This window comes from Physcomitrium patens, chromosome 4 (assembly GCF_059467195.1).
Source record: "Physcomitrium patens ecotype Gransden chromosome 4, ASM5946719v1, whole genome shotgun sequence".
Lineage (NCBI taxonomy): Eukaryota > Viridiplantae > Streptophyta > Bryopsida > Funariales > Funariaceae > Physcomitrium > Physcomitrium patens.
Genome location: NC_143413.1, coordinates 1,432,158 through 1,456,293, shown reverse-complemented (window position 1 = coordinate 1,456,293; position 24,136 = coordinate 1,432,158). Strand labels below are relative to the sequence as shown.

Below are 24,136 nucleotides of genomic sequence, written 5' to 3'. Positions count from 1 at the left end.
TCTATTCTTAGTTTTGCTTGATGTTGTTGATGAAAAGCTTCAACTCTTTTTACTAAATTTATAAGATTCTTTGTTGGCTCCCATGTATATTTACTAATATCATATCCATGCCAATGAACAAAACATTCTATCATATATTAGCACCGCCTTGAAACTAAGACTTCTTCTACCTTTAGCTCTTGTTTATTATCCACTTCTATAGGAAGAGGTGGCATTTGTCTTCTTCTTGAAATATTCATTGTCTTATATGGCTCAAAAAAATATATGTTGTTGTGTTAAAATTCGGCTACTATATGAAAATAATGTAATTATATACTTAATATATAATTTATTAAGTAACATGGTGAGAGCCATATTAATAGATTTTAGTTGGTTATAGAATATAATTTGATTATTACATTGAAAAGAGGTTGTTTAAAAGGATTACTATTAGAATTTGTATAAATTTATTTTCTTTTGATAGTGGTTTTTAAGATCGGTTTTGATTGATAGTAACTTCTAAATATTTAGAGTCACCTTTGTTAGATATTGGTGACCTTTGAAAACTTATTTTGGTTCTCTTATTTGGTGTTTAGAGCATAAATTATGTAAATCTTATAAGAAAAAGGGTTGAAGAAGGGTTTTAGTAGAAAAGAGAGTTTAAGGCATCCATATAGATGAATGGAGATGGATGATGAAAATCTCCATTCCTATTGGTCAAAAATCATGACCAATAGGCTTTGAGGAGGCTGCCCGAGGCCATATTAGAGATTAGGTTTAGTTTTTCGGGGCCATTCGAGCTTTAAAGGCTAGGATCAGCAAGATTAGGATTTTGGCTATGGTTTTGGTACAAATCTTGTATGATTTGGAGTTTATATGAAGGAGATATATGTGCTCAAAGTTAAGGTGTTGATTTTGGAGCTACTGTCACTATTTTTGACCTAACGCACACGTATGGAAGGCAATTGAGGATCGGCGATTGCGACTAGAGAAAAAACTTTTGTGGCTACACTTTTTGCATATTGCTTACTAGATTCTAAGTTAAAGTAAAGGAGTTATTGGATTTTGAAGTCAGTGCATGCAATCTAAAAGTAGTAAGTGACCCGATTTACTGGTGGTTGTGTCTTGAGCTATATCTTGAGCAATTTGATAAGGTTTTGGCTCAAAATTTCAAGAAATGTGTATATTCATCTTAGTAAACTTTTTACACAAGTTTGATGGCATTTGAGTATTGGATTCTTGAGATATTAAGAAAATAGTGCTCAGATGCTTGTAAATTAAGGTTTAGAGCATCTGCTAGGATTTCTTAGATGCCAAAAGATCAAGAGTGAATTTGTAGTTGGTTTTTTTTATGGTAAAACTTAAAGGTGGATTTTACCTATCCTATAAATTAGAAACAAACTGAATAGTTAGATCAAGAGTTATGAATTTCTAAAGTTCAAAAAGAGAAAATCCTTAGTGGAAAAAATATGTTTTGAAGGGATTTTGTTATATTTTGAATTTTGTGCAAAATAAAGGAGTTTTGGAAGCTAAGAAAAATTACATATAAAATTTTAAGCTAAACTCTTTACAACTAGATATCTAGTATATTCCCAAATAACAAATCATGCAATACGACAATGTGAAATATAGGGTAGATCTTCATGGACTGTAATAGATGTAATCGATAAACAATAGGATTGACTTGTTCATAAATAGGAAAAGGTCTCAGCCTACAATAGTCCAACTTATCACAAAGACCAGTAATCCTGATATTGCGATAAAGTAATCATACCTTATCACGTACATTGAATTGTGGTTACTCCTTGCAATAGGCTTGTGTATTGGTCTTTTGTCATTTTTGAGTTTCTTTTAATTGTATCTTCATTGTTACATATAGCTCTAATAAACAATTTGCTAAATCTTTTGTTGTAGGATTATCAACTTTTGAATAGTCAAAAGTATCAAGTCAAGGATGATAACCATAATTGGTAAAAAAATATATTTTTTGAATAGAAGAATATATTGAATTATTGTATGCAAATTTTGCCAATAGCAAAAGAGTTGTTCAATTATCTTGATGATAGTTGGTGGTATACGTCAAATATTACTCCAAAACTTTATTCATCTATTCTATTTGCCAATCAATTTAAGAATGAAAAGCCAAAAAGAGCTTTATATTTACATTTAGAATCTTGAATAGGATTCTCTAAAATTTTGATACAAATTGAATCCCCTTATCTAATATAATATCTTTTGGCAATCCATGATAGTGATAGATATTGTCAATAAAAAGCTTCGTTATTTTTTCACTTCAAATAGATTTTTTATATGATATAAAATGTGTCATTTTGGTGAAGCGATCTACGATTACAAATATAGAGTCATATGAACTTGAATCTAGAAGATTTATAATAAAATTCATAAAAATAGAAGACCATAGTTGTTCAGATATGGACAATACTTGGAAAAGTTCATACGTTCGATGACAAAGAGTTTTTGAACTTGAACAAATGTCACATGATTGGACAAAGTCTTTTACCACCTTCCACATTTGCAGCCACCAAAAATCTCTGGATATAAGCTCTAAAGACTTATTGTATCCAAAATGTCATGGTGCTCAAAAGTCATGACATGCTTGAAAAATACATAAACATACTTCTTCTTTTGGAATATATAGGTATTTTGAAATAGAGTAGGTTATTCTTAAATTCAAACTTTGAAACATCACAAGACTTAGAAGAAAGATTCTTGATATCATGAATAAGAGGATCAAAGGACATATTTGATTGAATTTATTTGACAAAGGTCAAATCAATAGTCAATGTTAATTTCATTGCTCAAAGATGAAAATGCTCTAGTTTCAAGAAGATTATTTTTTGTTGATCAAAAGATATGTCTCCTTCTTTTTGTACAAGATAAAAGCATCTAAAAAGAACATCTAGTAAATCTTATTATTTTTTAAGTCGATATGTAAACTTGAAATTAAATCTTAATAAAGACATGTTCCAATGAACTTGGCAATAATTCAAAATAAGTGTCGATATGAAATACTTGAGGTTCTTGTGATTTTTATATATTGTAATTGGAGTTAAAGCACCTTTTAGATAATGATACCATTCTTGAAAATAATCTACAATTGTAAAAAGTTCTTTGTCATGAATCTCATAATTAATCTCAGTTGCTGAAATTTTTTTGGAATAGAAAGCTATAAGAGAAAGTTTCTCATCTATTTTCATTTGTGACAATATTACATCTAAAGCAAAGTATGATGCATTTGTTTCCATAAAGAATGCCTTAAAAAAGTCAACACAATACAAAATTGGTACACAAGTAAATTCTATCTTCAAAGCAAAAAATGATGCTTCGGCTTCTTTATTCTACTCAAGTTTGTCTTTACAAATCAAATGGATAAGTAGAGCTACAACTTGAGAAAAATTCTTGATAAAGATTTGATAATAATTAACAAAGTTCAAAAAGCATTATACATCTCTTATTATTAATAAGATCTTCTAATCTATAATAGTTTGGACTTTCTTTGGATCTATCATAAGGCCTTCATTAGAAATGATGTATCTCAAAAAATCAACTTGAGTAATGTGGAATACACACTTTTCTATCTTTTCGTATAATCTTGCATCTCTTAGTTTTTGTAACACATGATAAACATGAATTTTATGTTCTTTTGTATTCTTAGAAAAGATTAAAATATTATTTGAATAACAAACAATAAAATTATCAAAAAAACTCACAAAAGACATCATTCATTAAATATTGAAAAGGAGCTGGTATATTTGTGAGTCCAAAAGATATGAAATTATATTCGAAATATCCATACCTAGTTTAGGAAGTAGTCTTCTATGCATCTTCTTCTTTGATATAGACTAGGTTATATGTTCCTCATAGATCTATTTTGTATAGATCTTTGTTTGATTTAGTTGATCAAGAAATCCTAAAATCAAACGTAGATGATACTTATTTTTGATGGTAATCTTATTAAGTCCTCGATAGTTTTTACACATCTACAAAGATCTATCTTTTTTCTTCATGAATAAGATAGGAGCTCCAATTGGAGATTTAGAATGGCATATAAAGTTCTTAGCTAAGTTTTCATTAATGTATTCTTTGAGTGTAGCAAATTCATTTTGTAATAGGCTATAGATTGGTCCAAATGGTGGTTGAGTTTCTTCTTGAAGATCAATGGAATACTCATAAGGACAATGTTATGAAAGAATCTTTGTATTATTCTTTTTAAAAACTTCTTGAAAATCTTGATATTGGCTAGGAATACTACTTAATATCTTCTCACTATCAGCAATGGATATGGCATATATAGCAAAAGATGGCCCTTCATTTGCAGCATGCATAAAAGCTCTTATACCTACCTATAATGGTTTGAATGTATTAGACTTATGGATTTCTACTTGCCTAATAAGACCTTAGACTAAACTATAGAATAAATTAAAATTGCAAGAAATCTAGTCTATTTGAAGGTTATATCTTTTTAGCCACAATAATCCTAAAATTATTGAATTAGAAGGAGATTTAATCACATAAAATATTATTAAACTATTTTGGTCACTAATTACTACTTCTATATAAATAGTTTCATATGTAATATGTCCAAAAGATAATGAATATCCATCTATTACTTCTACATATACAGATTTGATTTTCTTAATTAAAGATATATCTTATTTTTTGACAAAGTCTTCATCTATAAAACAGGCTGAGGCTCTTGAATCCAACAAGGCTAAGACTTTGTGATTTTTTGGTCTTAAATAGGCTTCTATTATAAAACAAGGTGAAAGATCTAAGGAAAAAATAAGACCTTTATTAGATGTTGTATATGATTCCACCTGCACGGTCCTTATTGTAGTTAGAGCAACTCATATTCCAATACATTGTCTTCTTTGGCAATTGTGCTTCTCATTTTTTTAATTGCGTTGTTTCTTTCGACAATATTGAATAGTATGTTTAGCTTCTCTACAATATAAGCGTAAGCCCTCTTGACATTGTCAACTCTTTTCTTGCTCTGTGAGGAATTTAAATATATCATATTAATTTACATTGGTTCTTGCCTTGATAAAAAAGTTTCTGAAAATTTAGGAGCTCCATCATTATTTGATTTGTTCTTCTTTAGTCATATCTTTATTCTTCACATCTTTCAAATAATCAAATTGTCACATGCAATGGCTTAAATAATAAATTATTCCAAAGATTTTACCTTTGTCATTGTCTATAATAAGTCTTTGATGCTATCCTTCAATCCATATTGAAATTGATTGATAAAGGGTTTTTCATTCCAATCCACATCGCAAGTAAGGTTTTGGAATTTTACAGTATATATAATAGTTGATCGTGATCTTTGCTATAAAAATATGAGCTTGGTTTTTGCTATTCTTTTTCAATGACTTTCTTCAAATGTGGCCATAAAAACTTTTAAGAATGAATTCAAACCATAAAAGAATCACAAATCTTTTTCTATTAAAGATGCAAACCAAGAAAGAGCACTTCTTGATAGAAATACGCCTATAAAACCGAATTGAATAAATCCATGGGGATATTGGAAAGGATGCAACCTTAGATAGAATTTGACTTATTGTAAAAATCCTCAAAATTTTGATCTTGTTCCATCAAACTTCTTAGGCATACCAATCCTTATTCTTGTCACACTTGTAAAAGCAAAACTCTCTGGATTTGATTATGAGGTCGATGTACTTGCTACCTTCAACTACACAACTTCTTGCTCCAAACTCTGAACTTCTTCCATAGGCGTAGGTATAGTACCTGTATGATTCACATCAGAAATACATGAGATTTCTACTCTTAGAGTATTAACAAACTCATGAAGATCTGCAATAGTTACAAATTTATTCTTACTTCCACTAAGAGTAGCATCTATAATCTTTTCTTTCCTAAATAATTCAAAAAAATTCAAAAAATTAAATTAGAAGAAGGTAATCTACAACCTTTAATAAAAAAATTCCTCAAAGAAGGATAATCCACTCTCTTTAAGGAAAAGACTAGTGTTAGAAAACAAAAAAAATATTTAAAGATAGATAGTCTACAATCTTCAAAATACAACAATAAAAGTGAAATAATCCACTTATTTCTAAAATAAGACAAAAATAGTAGATTAATACTCTTGTCAAACTATCAAAGACATAAATCTCAAGGAAAGAAAATCTTCAATACACTTATGTATCACTAAAAGGAACTAAAAAGTCACTCAAAGATGATATAATATTGAACTAGAATGGCTATTGCTAAAATAAGAAGACTAGAAAAACTTGAAACAAGACTATGAACTTGAAAGGCGTTGACAAGAATAAAAAAGGCTTCACTCCTCCCTCCATATATTTTCTTAACTAAGAGCTATGTGGTGATGTCATATAGGACTTCTAAAACGTGTTGACTTTGCAAGATACGTATCTTAACTTACAAGATAAGTTTTTTATATGTACATCACATAATTAGCTTGTTCTATAAGCTATCAACATGTAGTTAACTTGTGGATCAAGTTTCTAATCTACTAATCAACTACAAATATATATAAAGTCAAAGCAGCATCTATGAAGCTTTTAGGAAGCTACTCTAGAAGGTCTTATGAAATTAACATACTTTTATCTTCAAAATATATAAAAAATACAAATAAATATCTATTTATATTATTAAGACCATTGGCCTCAATATGACATTAGTGAATGTACATGGGAACTAACAAAGAATCTTACAAATGTAACAACATCAATAGAGGATTTTTATTGATGACATTTATCAAAACCAAGAATAAAAATATTAAGTCTTTATTATAAAAAAAACAAGGTCGAGAAAAGATTGCATTCTATCTTCTATCTTTCTTTGTAATTTTTATGTATTTGTGACACTAAATAAATGAAGAATCAACAACTAGTAGATTTGATTCAAGAACCTTCATTTAATAGCCTGTTGGATGAGACATTGCAATTGTCACAACCTTCAAGATGATGCAATCAAGATGAAGATCCTCAAGAATAATATGTTCTTCCTTGAATAGATGGCAAGATATAATGCATTTGATATCACGACTTTAGAAGGAACTCTTGATGTTTGGTGATTTTACTAGAGGTAGGAACAACTTTTGATGGTGTTCCAAATATTTTATTTGAAAGAAGTTATTAAGGTTTCAATGACGATCAAATAACTAGGTAGTCTTCCCACCCTAATATATAACATTATTGATGGTTGAGAGGCCCTATCAACCATCTTTGAAGAGAACAAAAATCAGAGTATATAGTAAATATAATTTGGCGCATCTTGGATTTTTTCAACATATGATAATCGCTTCTTATAGAACTTGTTCCTAGAAGAAGAAGTAATGTCACGAACATACACATATAAACCAATAATTACCTATATAATTAGATAAAAGTAGATAAAAGTAGATTAATTTTATTGTATCTTTTATAGTAACTTCTTAAAAGCTTTATAGATATTACTTTGATTTTATACGTGTCTATAATTGAAAACTTGTCTTGTAAGCTAAGGCATGTTTCTTGCAAAGTCAACACATATTAGAGGTCCTATAGAACATCGCCACATAGCTCCTAGTTAGATAGTATATATAGAAGCAAGACTAAAGCTCTCTTCACTCTTGTCAACTCTTTTCTTGCTTCTAATCTAGATTCAAGAATTTCTAGTTTCTTTGTCTTTTGGCAATAGCCATTTTAATTTTCTTTTAATATACATACTATTTTATTTTTATTTTGTCACTTTTCTTTTTAACACAAATTTTTCATATTTGTACATCTTTTCGAGTTCATGTCATTGATACAATATCATTTCACTTAATATCAATTGCAAGTTGTTAAAATTATAAAACATATAATATTTAAGATTAATTGTCTTATTACAAAATATGAATCTTGTTGCTTGTAATATAAATTGTATTGTGTTCTTTATACATGGATCAAAGTTTTATTAAAAAAACTTTTGAATTATCTAATATTAGATCACATTGTTCAAAAAAAGTTAAAAACTATGATAATACAAAAATTTAAAGTAGTGTTTTAATAAACTTGACTTGTGATTATAGAATTGGATAGCTTTGGTATTAAAATTCAATCACAAGTAATACTTGATTAATAAATCTTCATAAATTTGATCTTATTCTACCAAATATTTTAGGCAAGGAAACTTTTGATTTTTTTAATACTTAAATAGTATTTTAAATTAAGAAAATTAGTATAATTTGATGTAAATGTTGAAACAATTCTATTCATCTCTATATCTTTACTTCCTACTAATCTTATTCTTCCTTATAGTAGTAAATTGAGTTGATGCATTGCAAACATTAATTCCTTCAACTATTCTTCTATTTTGCCATTACATTCTTCATTTCAGCAAGCTCTATTATAATAACACAATAGAAAAATAAAGATGTTTAATATTCCTCAAGATAGGTAAAAGAGAAGACTTAAGAATAAAAAAGATTCTAAAAATATTATCAATTTAAAAGTGGATATTTTGTAACTTCTAATATGTTAATGACTTATTAAGAAAAAGAAGTAATCTACTTTTAATTAAGAAAAGACAAAGCTTTGATATTGTAAGTATACTCTTATCAATCTATTAAAAATAAGAACTCAATGAATGAAAATAAAAAAAATTAAAATGTTTCTCAAAGAAAAATGATAAAAATAAAATAAATAAATATAAATAATTAAAAATAATTTGAATGGCTATTATCAAAAGATAAGAAAACTGAAGACCCTTAAAATTAGATTGGAAGCAAGAAAAGAATTGACAAAAATAAAAAAAAAATAAAAAAGGCCTTATTCTTCTCCCTATATATATTATCTAACTAAAAGCTATGTAGTGACATTTTATAGGACCTCTAATACTTACCAACTTACATGATACATGTCTAATTTACAAGATAATTTTTTTATATGTATACCATATAATTAGCTTATACTATAAGCTACCAATATATGGTTAACTTGTTGGCCAATGTTCTAATCTACCAATCAACTAAAAACATGTATAAATTCAAAGCCATATTTATAAAGCTTCTAAAAATATTTTCTATAAGATATTATCAAATTTATCTACTTCAATCTACTTCTACATACTCATATCATTTAGATAATTATTAAAATAAATATATATATATATCTATTATAATAGATTTAATAATATCTTATAAAGAAACTTTTTAAAAGCTATATAGATGCAAATTTGACTTTATATGTATTTAAAAGTCATTGATAGGTTGAAAACTTGGCCGACAAGTTGACCATGTATTGTACATTTTAGTAACTTATAGTACAAGTTGGCCACATGGTGCAAATAAAGAAAACTTATCTTATAAGTTAGATATGTATAGAAAGTCATATAAAATATTGTCATGTAACTCTTAATTAAATAGTATATCAAAACAAGTATGAAGCCTTCTTCACTTTTGTCAATAATTATTTTTATTATCTTTAGTTTTGTTTCAAAAGCCACATAATTTTTTTGGCTTTAACAATAGCTATTTTAGTTTAATATTATACCATCTTTGAGTGATTATTTAATTTTTTCAAGTAAAAAAAGAATATATTAATCCTTTGATTCTTTATAATTCATATTTTTGGTATCTCTTCATTTACATATAATATTTTATTACTATATATCATTATATTTTATACATATTTTATATATGATATTGTTTTAAAATTATAATTTTAGTTTAAAATTAAACTATTTCTATTACTTTCTTTATAATTTTTAATTGCACAATCTACCTACTACATTAAACTATAGAATTGGCTTCATTTATAATTAAATATCCAAAAAACAAACATGATTTAATTGATTTTAAATATTGTAGCTACAACAACCCTAAGGATTACTAAAAACTACTTAAAATAATAAAGTTTACACTTATTCATTACCAACCTCTACTTACAATTTATTTAGCTAAGATTTGATATCTTTTCATAATGTTTTTTTTTTCAAAAAAATGATTTTATGTTTGAACTAATTTTTATTATTATTATTATTTATTATATGTTGAAAATAATTTTTATTATTTAATATTTTTGGATATATTTAGCATAAAAAATGTAAAGCACATTACAATGACTTGTCTAATTCTTAGAATCATAGTATGTGGTAGAAAAAAAAAAAAAAAAAAAAAAAAAAAAAAATACCATCTGTATGCACTATTAGTATAAAATTGCATGGAATGTTTGGAATGTTTTGCATTGTATATAGGGAGTTGTTATAGCCACACTCCAATGTTGTTATAGCCACACTCCAATGTTGTTAAATCCACACCTCAATGTTGTTAAACCCATATCTCCCAAACTATATGATGATTAATTTTGGAGGATAGGGAATAAGGGACATAAATAGGGAATGAGGCATAAGAGTTGGGAATGGACAAAATCAATCATAAGATGGTAATATGGGATGTGGCTTTAACAACATTGAGGTGTAGCTTTAACAACTCCCTACATACATACATGTATATACATGTACACATATTTTCATTTTTGCTTCAAAAATCACTAAATATTTATATATATATATATATATATATATAAATTGTAAGATATTTGCAATTTAATTGTTAAAAAGCACAAAACTTTTTCATTGCTATTACACCTCACGTGTACACCAATTAAATAACCTATTTTTTTTATAGTTATACATGCATACAGAGAACCGAACATGTAGTAAAAAAAACGTATTTTAAAAAATAAATAAACACACAATGACTGCTCTGATATTCAAGCTTCTGGTCATGAACGAAAATGAAGATTATTATGTTACTACCAATACTATTATCTTTGACTCCATTCCAATTCCACACGTTAGGAATATCCTTATTCCTGTATGTGCTAATTTTCACCAGTTACTCAAATGCAGGCCACACCCACACCAAGGTCCGGAAGCACAGTGCACTACCCTCAAAAGTTTGAAAACTCGAAGGACAGTCTACTCATCAGAGGTAGCTCCTTTTTTTGGACGTGCACGAAGACGACGTTGCAGCAAAGCAGATCCTGATGCAGGGCCTTCTGGTGCCGTATCGACCATGCGTACCTAGCTCCGCCCGGAACAGGGTTCCGAATCCTTCGCGCTGACGAGCCTACATTCTGCTGTCACGTGTGTGAGAATCATGTAGATATGGAGTCCACTTGCTTGGTCAGGATCGAAGGTTTCCACAACCACATGCTGAGGGCAGGGCTGGGCCATCCATGGGTTGTGCGAAGCAACGCCAGATTGGTCACCGTGATGCAGAATGGAAATATCTGGTACCCAATAGCTAGGCACTATTTGGTGTTTCGCCCAGGAGGTCGGTTGTGGTCAAGGCGTCCTCTCATAGTGAATGCCGGGCCATCTCGCTTGCCCTGCGTGTTGTAAGCTCCAGGACCAGGGCTCTGGTCTCCAGCCGCGCCATTGAGCCGTTTCGCTAAGCTGTAGGCAGGAATGCAACTGTGGATGGTGGGATCGTAAGCTCCAGGCCCGGGGAATCGCTCCTTCGCTATGTCGGCCGTTCTCGTGCGCAAACTGAAAGCTGGACCGCCTTGTGCTAGCTTGGGATCATACGCCCCTGGTCCCGGATTCTTCCCTCTGCTAGAATCGCCAAGCCGGCTTGCCATGCTGTAGGACGGAGGGCACGACTGAGTAAGTCGTGTGTGGGAGGAGTAAGTGGCGGGACCTGGATTGTCATCCTTGGATTTCCGTTTGAGCTTGGCAGGTAGGGAGTAACTGGGCCCTGCGTATTGAGTCATTGGACTGTAAGAGCCGGGACCTGGTTGGCCTTCGTCCCCGCCGCTGCTCTTTAGCTTAGCTCCGATAGAGTACTGTGGTGCTTGGATGCTTGTGACCTTGTCTTTCACGCAATAAGCGCCAGGCCCGGGGTTGTCATTGTATTCGTCTCCCATCGCCTCCAGGATCCGATCGAACTAGGTTTAACAAAAAAGTGGCTGAATTTCTTTCACCCTGGACATGTCTGAACGGATTTCTAGTCATTGCGAAGTGAAGAGTTGGCATGAAGCATATCATTACTGGACCGTGGCGCGTGCATGGACGTGCCTTTCCGAGGCACCTCTACCTGGCGAATACTGTCAGGGGACGGTTCATGTGATCTGGACCATCGGTTCAAAGCGAATAACAGCTCTAGAATGCTTCGATAAAACCTCTCAAAATTTCACGTCCTGCCGTCGGATTGGTTGTTCGCCACGCACATTGTTCGTTTTGGATGCGGCTTCTGTTGGGTTCCATAGCTGTGTGGCTTTTCATTATGGCAGTGTCCATAATTTTAAGTTGCTGGATCGTTTGTGTACTTGGTCTAAGTCCTACTTCTACCCCCAGCTCAGTGGTATGATATAAGCCGTGGGACTGGCCAACGGTATTATCTCCATTGCAGTGGTTCTCACAGAGTTTTCGTCGACGAATTGAAATTTGCTCATCACTGGGTGATGGCTGTCTCAACGCACATGAAGGACTTGATTGTTCTGTAGTACAGAGTCGTACCCAAGCGAATGTGAAGACATGCCGGTCAGCCAACGCTTATTTGGAATGCGTACATGAAGGATGGAATGTGAAGAACCAAATAAGTTTGAATATACTCCAAGCACTGGCTGAAAGGGAGCTGAAACCCTTCCAAGGGTCCATTCTCACATGAATTCGTGACGATGTGATAAGCGTTCGGTGATCCTGGAAACAACGTAGTGTTTGAGTCCTTGATCACGTGCTTCGCGAACACAAAATCGATTGTGAAAGACAATGTCAAAGAATCGACTCCATCAAAGTTTTGTACATCCCCATGGTTATCATTTGTCGCCTTTGCATCAGTCTCAATTCTCTCTCTCCAGCACACCGAACTCCTCTAAATTACTAGTGCAGCCCTTTCGTGAGCCTCGATCTGCAGCTCTTCCTACAAACCCATGTTCGTTACATCGGCAGTTCATATATGCCAACATCACTGTAAGGTCTGAATCATGGGAACGGACTTCAAATGTACAAATGACAGTACTCTGGCTTCGATCTCTTAAACAGAACGCCGTCAATTTACCAGAAAACTGCCACAGAAATGATCGTGGCCACCAAACCGCGCAGATCATTCCTGGACTTGTAGGATGGTAGCTGCAAAGCATTGTAATGTGCATCTCGTGGCATGCAGTAACCCCTTAAGTTTCAATTGGGCATCTAGAAAGCATCGATGACCAACCGAAAACATGCTTTGATGCAATTAAATCTGCAAAACTAGAGCTGTCGACACGTCCTTGGGTTATCTGCAGTCGCGGTAGCCATAATTCCCCACCGACGTCTTGTGCTGGTTCACACACTTCCTCGGGTGACGCCCCTGGATGCTGTAAGCCGGCCCCTCAATCTTCGTCCGCACGTTGTAACTCCCTGGGCCGGGAATGTTGTCCTCTTTCCCGTGCCCAAACCTCTTCGCCATGCTGTAGGAGGGAATGCAATGGTGTAAATTGGGCTCATACGCGCCAGGTCCCGGGTTGGAATGCTCTCCTCTCGATGTCGTCTTGATTGCAAGGCTGTATGACGGCGCTCCAGATCCAAACCTTGGCTCATAACTTCCCGGACCGGGATTCTTATCCCTCTCCCCGATTCTCAATTTACTGGCAATGCTATAAGATGGCGCACCGGAGCCAACCTTGTATTGATAAGCTCCAGGACCAGGATAGTTGTCCCGTGAGCCACTTGCTTGTCTCGCTGCGAGAGTGTACGCAGGCCCGCCAGACCGTTTGTTGGGATCATACATCCCTGGACCAGGGCTACGGACGCTTGAGCTTTCTGCAAATTTTTTAGACAAGCTGTAACAAGGCCCACGGTCATTTCTGTCAAGATTGTATGACCCAGGACCTGGATTCTCGTCTCTCGGTGCTGTTCCACAACGCTTTGCCAAGCTGTAAGCTGGCACAGAAGAATGGAGGGATGGATCATAAGCTCCGGGACCTGGTAAGTTTATCCCCTCGCTCGTCTTGGGTCGCACTGCGATGCTGTAGGATGGCGCTCCCGGCGCCAACCTGCTGTTGTACGCTCCGGGTCCCGGCGTGCTTGGCTTTGAAGCGCCGTGCATCCGTGTTCCAAGGCTGTACGCTGGTCCGCCGAGGCGTGATCTGGGATCGTAGCTTCCGGGACCAGGGTTCTGGCCGCCATCGCTCCATGCAAACTTGGCTGCAATGCTGTAAGATGGAGCGCAATAGTTTGTGAAGCCACTTTCGGCAGCGTATGTGCCAGGGCCTGGATTTGTGTCGCGTGAGTGGCTACCAAATCTTGCTGGCAGAGTGTAGGAGGGACCTACTCTAGCTAGCTTTGGGTCGTATGCGCCCGGGCCTGGCTGATCGTCTCGATTCTTTTCTCGGAATCTCTGGCCAATTGAGTACGTCGGTGCAGTGTATGTGGTGTAGTTGTCTCTAGTGCAGTAAGCCCCGGGACCTGGATTGTCATTGCATTCTTCCATTTTTGTGCAACGTTTTGCTCTCTACGATCTCGACTGCAGCGGTTTAGTACTCTGTACCTGGAGATCGTTCAAACAATCGATTCTTGTCCTCAACACTGCGACTTCGCCTAAAAATTTGTCACCTCAAATTTTTAGCAGTCTGTTGAATATCCAGCTTGGCATCCGAACATGCACGCACACCTCTCGTTAAGAATTGAGACCGTGTGCTCCTAGGAGCAGAGAGAAATTTATGGTTTGACATCCGGGTTTTTGCTAAAGCAATGTTTGTTTACTTTCCATGAATGTCTTGTGATTCTGAATTCCATTGTTCACACTGTTCACAAACTCCTGGAGGACAAGTCAGTCTGACCTGAAAAACCTCACGAATTGGGAGAAATTGATCGCACGGCATTACAGCTTGTCGCGATTGTAGCACTCCCTCCTGTGCGTTGTGCTTGCACAGATTGTATTGCTCAATCGTGTATAGGTTAGCCTCTGAAATGATAGATTTTCCTGGTGTCGTCACAGCATCCTGGGAGGTCTACTTCTCACACATCGCATCTCTAGCACTCCCTGAGAGCACAGAGATAAAACTTTTCTCCGAGACAAAACCAAAAATATCTCCGAAATGGGACACCAACAGCCTTGCCTCCGTCCGAGATTCTGCAAGGGATTGAAATTTCTGTAGGTTGGCTTACAATTGCTAGAATTTTGGGGAAGTGAATTCTAAGAGATGCAATACGCAACGTCTCTTGCGAAAAAAACCTTTGGTACAAGAGTGGCTTCTGGAATCTAGGACATCATTGTTAAGTCCCATTGTGTCGCAGCTACGGGATCTCATGTACACCACGTAACACATCGTTTCAGATGTTGAACTTCGTCGTATCAATGAACAAATGTGAAGCAAGCAAGTTTCAAAACCAAAATATGATCTCACGTCTTGTGAAGGGTGCGAAAGTGAGAGGAGGACAATTTGCGACTCTTCGGAATGCCCTGAGTTTACTTTTAAAGAGTATATAGCTGCATCTACACCACTGGATTGGCTCGCTTCAATCCGCACCATCCAGGAAACTATAGTCAAACACGATTGAAGAAAAATTGAACTCTCACAGTGAAGAATACACATTTATTCAGCACCGGCAGCTGGTCTAAAGTGAAAATGCTCGGCATTAAACTCTGAGTAACTTCATTTTTGACAGATCATTAACGCATGTATATTCCAGACGACCAAACACCACCCACAAATGATCACGCTTTAGCTTACTCACAAGAAAATGTCCCATGTAGTTTCGGGATGAAATGAATGCCTTACTAGTAAATAAGGAATCAGGACAGCTGTTTGCACAAGTATAAAGTGCAATAGCCACGTTCAACAATAAAAAGCTTTATCTAAAAGCTTGAAAGAATGAGGGTCGGGACGAGCATTCCAACTGGGAATAGTGCTTAGGACAAGCTCTGTCAACAAGCAAGGTCTGAAGATGTTGCAATGAAAGAGAATACACATTCTCACCAGAGCGTTGCGTCCACGTTGGGGTGGCAGCAGGAACAGAATCTGTCAGTCTATCAAAGAAAAACAATTGTCAAAGTTATTCCTGAGACAAAGACGCGTCAGAAGAACGGATAGACCCATCTCTGTGCTTGTCAGCGCCATGTGTTAGGTGGAAGAGGGTGTAGTGGAGGCCTAGTCGTAAGGCATCTGCACAAATTCAGAATTCATGAGTAAACACGGCTCAACCGAGAACGAGGAAAAATTCGCAGCTGGGGCACGTGAATGAATCGTGGCACTGAGAAGGTTCTCATTCCCAAATAGGATAAGAAGGCTGTCACGTATTCAGTTAGCTTTTATTCGAAGTTATCCCCCCAAAAGTCAAGGATTGTTAAATGTTAATATAACCTTCCACTGCATAGGTGAGTTTGCGGGGTATTCTGAAGTTTACTGAGTGATTGATCACGGGATGCACCCTTTTTTTAAATATAATATGAAGTACTACGAAGAATAAGAAGCTGTTTTCGTAAACGACAATTGAGTACAACATTAGCAACTTTCAGTGTTCAGATGCAAAGATGAAATGTCACCAATACTATGTACAGTGTTTTGGTAAAGTCAATTAGCAAAGCGATCCTCATTTAGAAAGGAATCGTTAGTAATAGAGCAGGGATACAAACCGTCAGTCACGCATTCATGAGCTGAATTTGATTCAATATGCACTGTTTGCATAAATGGATATAGTACAACTGTTGAGAAAGGCAGAACAGCCATGAACAGATTCAGCCCTTTGGCTGGCGACTCTGCAAACTTCAGAATACCCCGCAACTTTTTGATCACAAAGCAGCATTTTCCGTGTTCAGTCTCCCCACAAGGATTCACTATCGCATAAGAATCTAAACCTTTATACTTCCTCAAGCTGTTCCCAAGGGAAGCTGAGCTACTCTACATATGTACATTGTACAACCATTTATTCTCCTGGTTAGTAAGATGGCCTGCAGATCGAAGAATCCATGCCAGATAGATCTTAGTTAAAGCAACAAAAACCATCTGCATGTACAACGAAGCTTTGAGAAGGTAGCCGGTTGTATGAACAAAAAGGAGTTGTGGTCGACTTGAATCATACAATGCCTGATTGGTGGATGGGCAACCCTTGTAAGACGATACTTGAATTAGATCTTGAATGCAACGTCCGCGAATCACTACAAGAATTCTCGAAGGGCAGACAAGAGTTGCGCCTCAACCCCTTCACATCTACTATCACTTCGTTCAGGAAACTCTTCTCTTCCTTGACATCAACCGATCTACCACTCTCCTTCACAACCCGCTCGCAAGATCCAGATTTGTCTCTCCAGCTGCCAGATTCTGTACTAGTCGAAAGATCGCCAGAACTTCGTAACCGAAGTTGCAATCCATCGTGGTCAAACAAGGAAGAAGATGAGTCATTACCCTTTAATGTCGCCGGGGGTGCCAGGGAGGGGCATGTCTGACAGTTAGGGGAATCACTGAGGGCATCTTCTGGCTTCTTTGGGTTTTTTCCAAATTCGTCATTGATAGCGAAGGCAGAAAAGCCTGGGTTCTGCACGATCACCAACATAGGCCTCTGCGTCTCTCCATTTTTGCAGATTGAGGTGGGCTGCAAGATTCAAAAAAAGCAATCAGACATTTCTCAAACTAAAATCATTCCATGCCCTTGCCATCTTTGAATCTCGATCTTCCTAAACCTCCTGGACTAGGTTTTTCAAGATCAGGATTCTACCAAGTCAATGGGAGAGAGGAAGCAACCCTGCCGAGGAGAACGCAGAAAAGAAGCTCACCACTCCAATGTGCCACTCTTTGTGATTCAAGTTGTTGAATTGCTTCTCATTAATCTCCTGGAAAACCACGACAATGGCTTAAGACTGCTGCACACTATAAATTAAATCTGACGGTGTAAATGGGTTCATGAATTCAGGAATAGTGCCAAAAGAATAGCAGAGTAGAGCAGATAAGTGCCTCACAACGCTGTAAATAGGTGGCAAGATACGCTGACCAGAGGAATGTAGAGTAGGAATGACTGTAAAAAATGGAGTCAGCTCTCTAGATCGGAAGGTCCATCTGCAGACAAGAGTTGCAAAAACAAAAAAATGTGAATATCGCACTTGCATACTTTGCCATCTTGTCAAAAAGTAGGAAGACATTAGAGAGAAAGTAACAAGAAACGGCGAGAAAGAAGAATATGGAGGGGGTGTGGTTTTTAGGAATGGTCACACATAATGCTGGTAGTATGCGAATGTCTGCATACCACTGACTATCCCATCATTGTGGATCAGAGAAAGTCAAGCCAAATAGATAATATTGTGACAAATACTAACCCAATGTAAAAGAAAATGACAATCTCCGAACATTCTCGCATAAGCAAGCGCATCCAATACTCATTAGCCGTGCCATCGGATCGTGCATGCATCTGCATACAACAAGGTAGCATACACATCATATCCAATATCGCATGTAATGACTCCATCGGACTGACTTATCGGACGCTTCCTTCGTCCATCCTAGCTCATGACTTTTTGACACAATGAGGGCTACAAAAATCAAGATCCTTCCGTCAGCAATCCGTTGCACGGCTCTTTGACACTAGTATTAGTTGCACTTAAAGCCCACAAAATGTTATTGATTATATCTCTACGTATACAAAGTAGTAGCATATGAGAAGCATCAAAGGGTTCGAGTGCTTACCAAAATTTCAGCAATAACCATCATAAGCATTCCACGCTGAAACCTCCTGCAACAGATGACCAGGTAAGCTACATTGCATCTTGACGGTCAAAACCGTAATTGACACAAGGAACAATTTGAGGACGCAGCTGTTCTCTTGGTAAATATTCAACCATGATTTCAAGGCTTACTTGAACATTGTGTACTTGATGTAAACAGCAGTGTGCATCATGTGGACGCCTTCGTCCTGAATCAGCTGAAGCTGTTCTCTAAGCAGCGAAAGGTTGCGGGCAATGTGTACCATGATGACATAAAGGATCAAGCCATAAATTAACACCACCAAAACCTGCACACGCGAAGGACGAAATAGTTGATATATCACCTCAGAGCAGTTGGCCGTTTGCGCGAAAGCGAAGACCACAGCTCCCAAGCGACTTCACACCCTGGAAAGGTATTTGGATTTCATTCACATATTTCACTTAGTGTGGAAGACAAACGTTAGGATCATTGCCAGAACAGTACTTTGTTTTCTCCATCAGCGGCAAACGTCCACTAACTTTGCAATACCGCAGCATTCTGTTCAATATCTTCCTCAACTCTCTGAAATCGGACCTTCTGTAATTCCAGGTCCCATGATGATTTCCGCATGGCCAGGACTATTGTGGCAATCCAAAAAAAATACTATTTTCAATGGGTAATTCAGGACCACGAGTGTCAACAGTTGAGAGAGAGGCTCACGGTGAATTGTGGAACAGCCGCCTTGTAGCCGGTAAGGGTCAAGTATAGGAGCGAAGCAAGGCCGGCTATGCTGCGGCGTTCTGTCACGGGAAGTTGATCATGCATGATGCAGTAGCCATGGGCAATTAACAGGAATGCCATAAAGCACACAGTCTCGAAGAATATTCGCGAGACAAAAACTCCAAAAGCTACCCAGAAGGAGCAGGTGCTTGAATTCAGGCACGAATACCTACAGTCACACACACATTTCAGGAAAACATACGGATCATTGAATCGAAACTCTCTAAAGTAAAGAGTAATAAGGCGACCAAGATTCTACGGAAATGCCTACATTACTTCTATTAATCTTATTGGTGGTCTGAAAACAATTGAAATTCACCATACCCACCCCAATCTAGCCAATGAAAATGAGTGGGTTGGTTACTATTTGACACCGAGCAAAATGTAAGTAAATTGGTGACAAAGATTCCAAGATCACAGAACTTTTGAAACTTGAGGGACCCAAGGTGGTGATCACGAAGGTTACCAGAATATGAAGGAGAGGGCGAGAACTAGAGATTTGAGAACTGGAACAGCCGTCAACATCCATTGCAAGTTACTAGTCTGTAGTTCCAACAGTCCAGCCTTGTCAAAAAAAATTAATGAAGAATTCACAGCTATATGGGGTGATCGTTTCTAACTAATTCAAATACTTAATATTTGAACAACCAGTAGCCGCTACTGACAAGAGGATGTGCTTGAGCTTCACACATTCCAAAGGACACCGCGAAGGACTTTCTTACAACTCCACAATTTCAGCCTCTTATTGTTAGTTAATAATAGATCGGTAATAGATGGCGTAAGATGGGGAATTGTTTCAGGTTAAGTCAAAATCAACGATAAAATAGGGTGCAATTATTACTTCTAACACGCTTGACGAGGGCGACAGTCAGGTAGAGAAGCGCGAACAGTGAAAGCGAAACTCACAACCTGATTGAATTCAATTTCATTGAGGTTGGACAGACAGTAATACAGGAGGGTTTAGTTCATTCTAATGCACTGGAAGTGTAACGGCCTGAAAAGTTTAGGGTACAAGCTGTTTCAGCTCAAATTCCGTGTCTAAAATGTATGCAAGTACCTGCAATTGCCGTTTGGTCCACGTGTTGAAAGTCCACGCAAATACCAACACCACCCATATTATCAAAAGGCCAAAGAAGAGGCAGGGCAGTGGTTTGTACGACTCTTCCCACTCGCTGGGGTTGGTGATCACGGGCCTCTGCACATGGTCGACGACAGCGTCCATCGCTTGCTGGCTCGCGTTGTTCACCCACAACCACAAACCCCCTCCAGCTGTTCAAGAATTTTATCTAGAATCTCAAAACTACGAACGCAGCCAGCGATCCATGTCAGGAGGTTGCACTAGGCTGACTGCATCTTCACGCGCCAGAAATAACCCCTTCGAGACAAATGAAGCCGAATTCAATTCCTACAGAATTGGTTTTGGCGCTTCAGCTGAGCAACTGTCCTGCAAGACTGGAGACAAAGTAGGTGGGCACTCACACTAGCTACATGCCACTCTGACGTTCTGAGACAAGCCCCGGAGACATAGGACTTCGAGCTTTTTCTGTCTTCATAGACCGCTGCCCGACGGATTCAATATCTTTCAAAGCTTCCCTCCAGTAGTTGGAATGAAAGCACATGCTTCATCGTACAAGAACTGCACACAACACCTAGAATCCTACAAGAGAAGGGGGAGGGGGGGGGGGGGGGGGGGCACTCACTCTACTCTCGGCAGCAACTGTCTACTGCTAGAAATTGATCCAGCAAACAAATAATTCCTGCAAACCGCAGGCCAAGACATCGTTAATGGCGTGCTCGAACAACCAAAGACAAGATTGATAAACTCCTGCACCCCTCCTCCCAAACCACGTCCAAACGCCCTCCCAATTAATCCCAATCTCCCCAAGACACAAAACGGAGTGCCCACTTCTCGATTGTACGTTGACACGAAAATAGAGCTGACAAACCCATCACCTGCGCTCTCCGCCACACTCACCGTAACGCAAGTCTCGTGAGAGACGTCGAACAGCAACGCGACACGAGATCAGAATGAGATCAGGCAATACATTTGAAACAAACCCAAACACCAGAGGTCCCCTGTCAGGCTTCCACACGATCAAGCAAGGCAGGCAAGAGTGGCGCCGCTGCCCTGAGCGTATAAAACTTGGGAATCTTTCCTATCTGTCCATCTCCCCGTAAAAATATGTCTCTGTATGTATCCCGACAAACGCGAGGATGACGACCAGAGCTGAACCTCCAGCGAAGACTGATGCGGCAGGGCCCTGCTATTCCATCACATCTTATACAAGCCAGCAATTAACTCACTCCATCTCTCTCTCCATCCTTCTCTTCACTGCACTGTGGCAACGCATTCATTCCACCTGGCAGTTGACACACCCGCAGCAGCCACTGTGGCAGCAGCATTCAACTCTCGTATCATACACTTCACGGACCGTAACAACGCCGTCTCGACTACCACTACTTACCGGCAGGCTATCCAATCTCGTCGATGAACGAATAGCTACGGCGACAACTCCATTTAGTGACCCCACTGAACTTCAGTCTTATTTAACCAAGCGACGTAACGATAACATCGAAGATCATGGTGTTTTCCGTTTGCAGAAATATTAACTTATTCGACCGCTCAGAGGAACCCACCAAGTAAGAGCAACCCACCAACGCCTCTGTCGACGAGGATGCCTCATATTATACTTGGAAATGTGCGGTCCCCGCAACATCGCTCTTCGCGACGATTCATGCATGCTGCGCTGGCAGCCATATGAGCAAATCTGCATTGCTCTCGTTTACATTGTTCCTGTTGCCCCCCTTCTTCCATGGCGATGCGGGGCTCCGGTGCTTGAGTTGCGTTGATTGTCGGTGTAGCTCCCTCCCTCTCCCCCCGCTGCTGCCAATAATGCTCTCTCGTCAACGGTGACCTCGGACCCAATTTCGGGCCCATTCAGATTCAACGATATGTGCCGGAATCACGGCGAGGATCGGCCTTCACGGCAGCGTTTTCACGATGAAGAAGGCGATCCCGAGGGATCCATCGCCCCCCTCCTCTCGACGCCGACGCGCTCCCCTCCTCTCGACGGCACGTGCGACTCACGGACCAGACGGAAGTAAAAGGCGGGCAGCCGAAAACGAAAAAGGTAAATAACTGTAAAGAAAAGGTTGCTATGATAAAGATATATTTCTGTAGCCGTTTCCTTTCCCCTACATGGAGCCATGAAAATCGCATGATAGGTAAATTTGTATGTGTATTGTACGATTTTTTATACTTGTGATTTTGAATAATACAGTGGAATTTCGTTTTTTTTTGTTTTTTTGTTTTTTTTTTCGTGTATTCGTCTTGAGTTTTGGATAATGATTTCTTTTCTGAAATGGATTATAATGATGTGTGTATGTGCATGATGAATTTACGGTACAAAGTATTAATGCTGCTTTTTTTCTTTGAATTAATAAAACATAAATATATTATATCACTCTTTTTAAGAAGCTTGAAATTTAAGGATTTGAGCTTTTTTGGGTGTAAAAAAATGAGGTCACACTTAGATGGTTTATATCTTGTTCATATGAGGCATTCTATTTATTTAGTTTTTGTTTGTGTGAAAAGAAGTGCTTTTGAAATCTTACATTAAAAGCGTTTTTTTCAGTTAAATTGATTGTGCTAGAGTTGATGAAATGCATAATATACCACAAAAAAGTTTTGGTAAATTATTCACAATTACAGCCATGATGAAAATGTGAGTATGTGTGAATATATATATATATATATATATATATTCATATACTCCAATTATTTATATTCTCAGAAATGTGAAATTATTTGTAACAAACTTTCTAGTATTTTTGTACAACTTGATTCTTTACTTTGTGCTATGTTTCATCTCTAAAAGCATGATTTTATATAGTGAATTAATCCATTTTAGTATATACATACTCCTGCTTTTCAACTGTTTTTCCCCCCTTTTTTTTGTTTTTTTCTTTCACAAATTTCTTTAAAAAATGGATCATGGGCAAATTGAATTTGTGAATATATTTTACTTTTCCGTACTCTATATATATTATGTTTGGTTTTGATTTCTTTTTCTTTTTTCTTATAAATTTCCTCTTATAATTATGGAATATCTAATGTAAATGTTTTTTCTAAATAGTATAAGTTTGTTTTGTCCAAACCTTCACACAAGTTAAGAAACATATTGCAAAACGCTGTGATTATTACCAAAAATATCCTTATTAATCAAAGACATTACATTATTGTAACCATGTTAGCCAAATAATACATTATAATTCTTTTGAAGAAAATTCAAAATAATGAACAAGATAAAGATGGCAATGATATGAATTCGTAGATACTCTTTTAAAATTTCAATAACTTTTACAAAAAAAAAAATACAAGATGTGCTAAGATTTTTCAAAAAGAATTAGTTATTAGAATAAAATAACTTCCATATCTTCCATTGAAAATACAATATGCAATCTAAATCTACACAACAATACTTAAGAATCCTGTTGAATGTATCTTATATATATATATATATATATATAGTTATTTATTTATTTATTCCCAACTTCATGTTGAAATTTTAAAATAAAATAATAAAATCTATTAATTTTTATGAAAATGATTAGTAGTATTTTCTATTAATTTATTATTAACTCTTAATAGTTAATAATTCTAATGAATGATTGAAAAGATAAGTAAACCTCTCTGAAACTTTATCCTTTTTTTTTATATATCTAACATGCAGATGTCCCTAAATGGATTA

The 24,136-nt window shown here is 36.7% G+C and overlaps 1 protein-coding gene across 4 annotated transcripts; it reads right to left on the bottom strand.

Moving 5' to 3' along the window:
• Window positions 1–16,572: 16,572 nt before the first annotated feature.
• LOC112280916 (uncharacterized) lies at window positions 16,573–22,326 on the bottom strand. Of its 4 annotated transcripts, none has more exons than XM_024516867.3 (11): window positions 22,041–22,326; window positions 21,086–21,142; window positions 20,443–20,837; window positions 19,852–19,928; window positions 19,326–19,554; window positions 18,779–18,933; window positions 18,609–18,654; window positions 18,242–18,333; window positions 17,888–17,984; window positions 17,705–17,761; window positions 16,573–17,523 (listed from the first exon to the last, which is right to left on the bottom strand). In XM_024516867.3, exons 3-11 carry the CDS (start codon window positions 20,605–20,607, stop codon window positions 17,008–17,010), a joined length of 1,434 nt encoding a protein of 477 aa, XP_024372635.1. In that variant the 5' UTR covers window positions 20,608–20,837; window positions 21,086–21,142; window positions 22,041–22,326; the 3' UTR covers window positions 16,573–17,007. The 4 variants fall into 4 exon arrangements, with proteins under 4 accessions (XP_024372635.1, XP_024372633.1, XP_073389838.1 ...); XM_024516865.3 differs by lacking the exon at window positions 22,041–22,326 and adding an exon at window positions 21,361–21,999; XM_073533737.2 differs by lacking the exons at window positions 21,086–21,142; window positions 22,041–22,326 and having other exon boundaries at window positions 20,443–21,078.
• Between the last annotated feature and the right edge of the window lie 1,810 nt (window positions 22,327–24,136).

Coding starts and splice junctions, on each gene's coding strand:
- LOC112280916 (XM_024516867.3), bottom strand. CDS start 20,607: ATGGACGCTGTCGTCGACCATGTGCAGAGGCCCGTGATCACCAACCCC. Junction 18,655..18,778: donor ATCAAGTACACAATGTTCAA/GTAAGCCTTGAA, acceptor CATCTGTTGCAG/GAGGTTTCAGCGTGGAATGC. Junction 17,762..17,887: donor TGCCACCTATTTACAGCGTT/GTGAGGCACTTA, acceptor GTGGTTTTCCAG/GAGATTAATGAGAAGCAATT.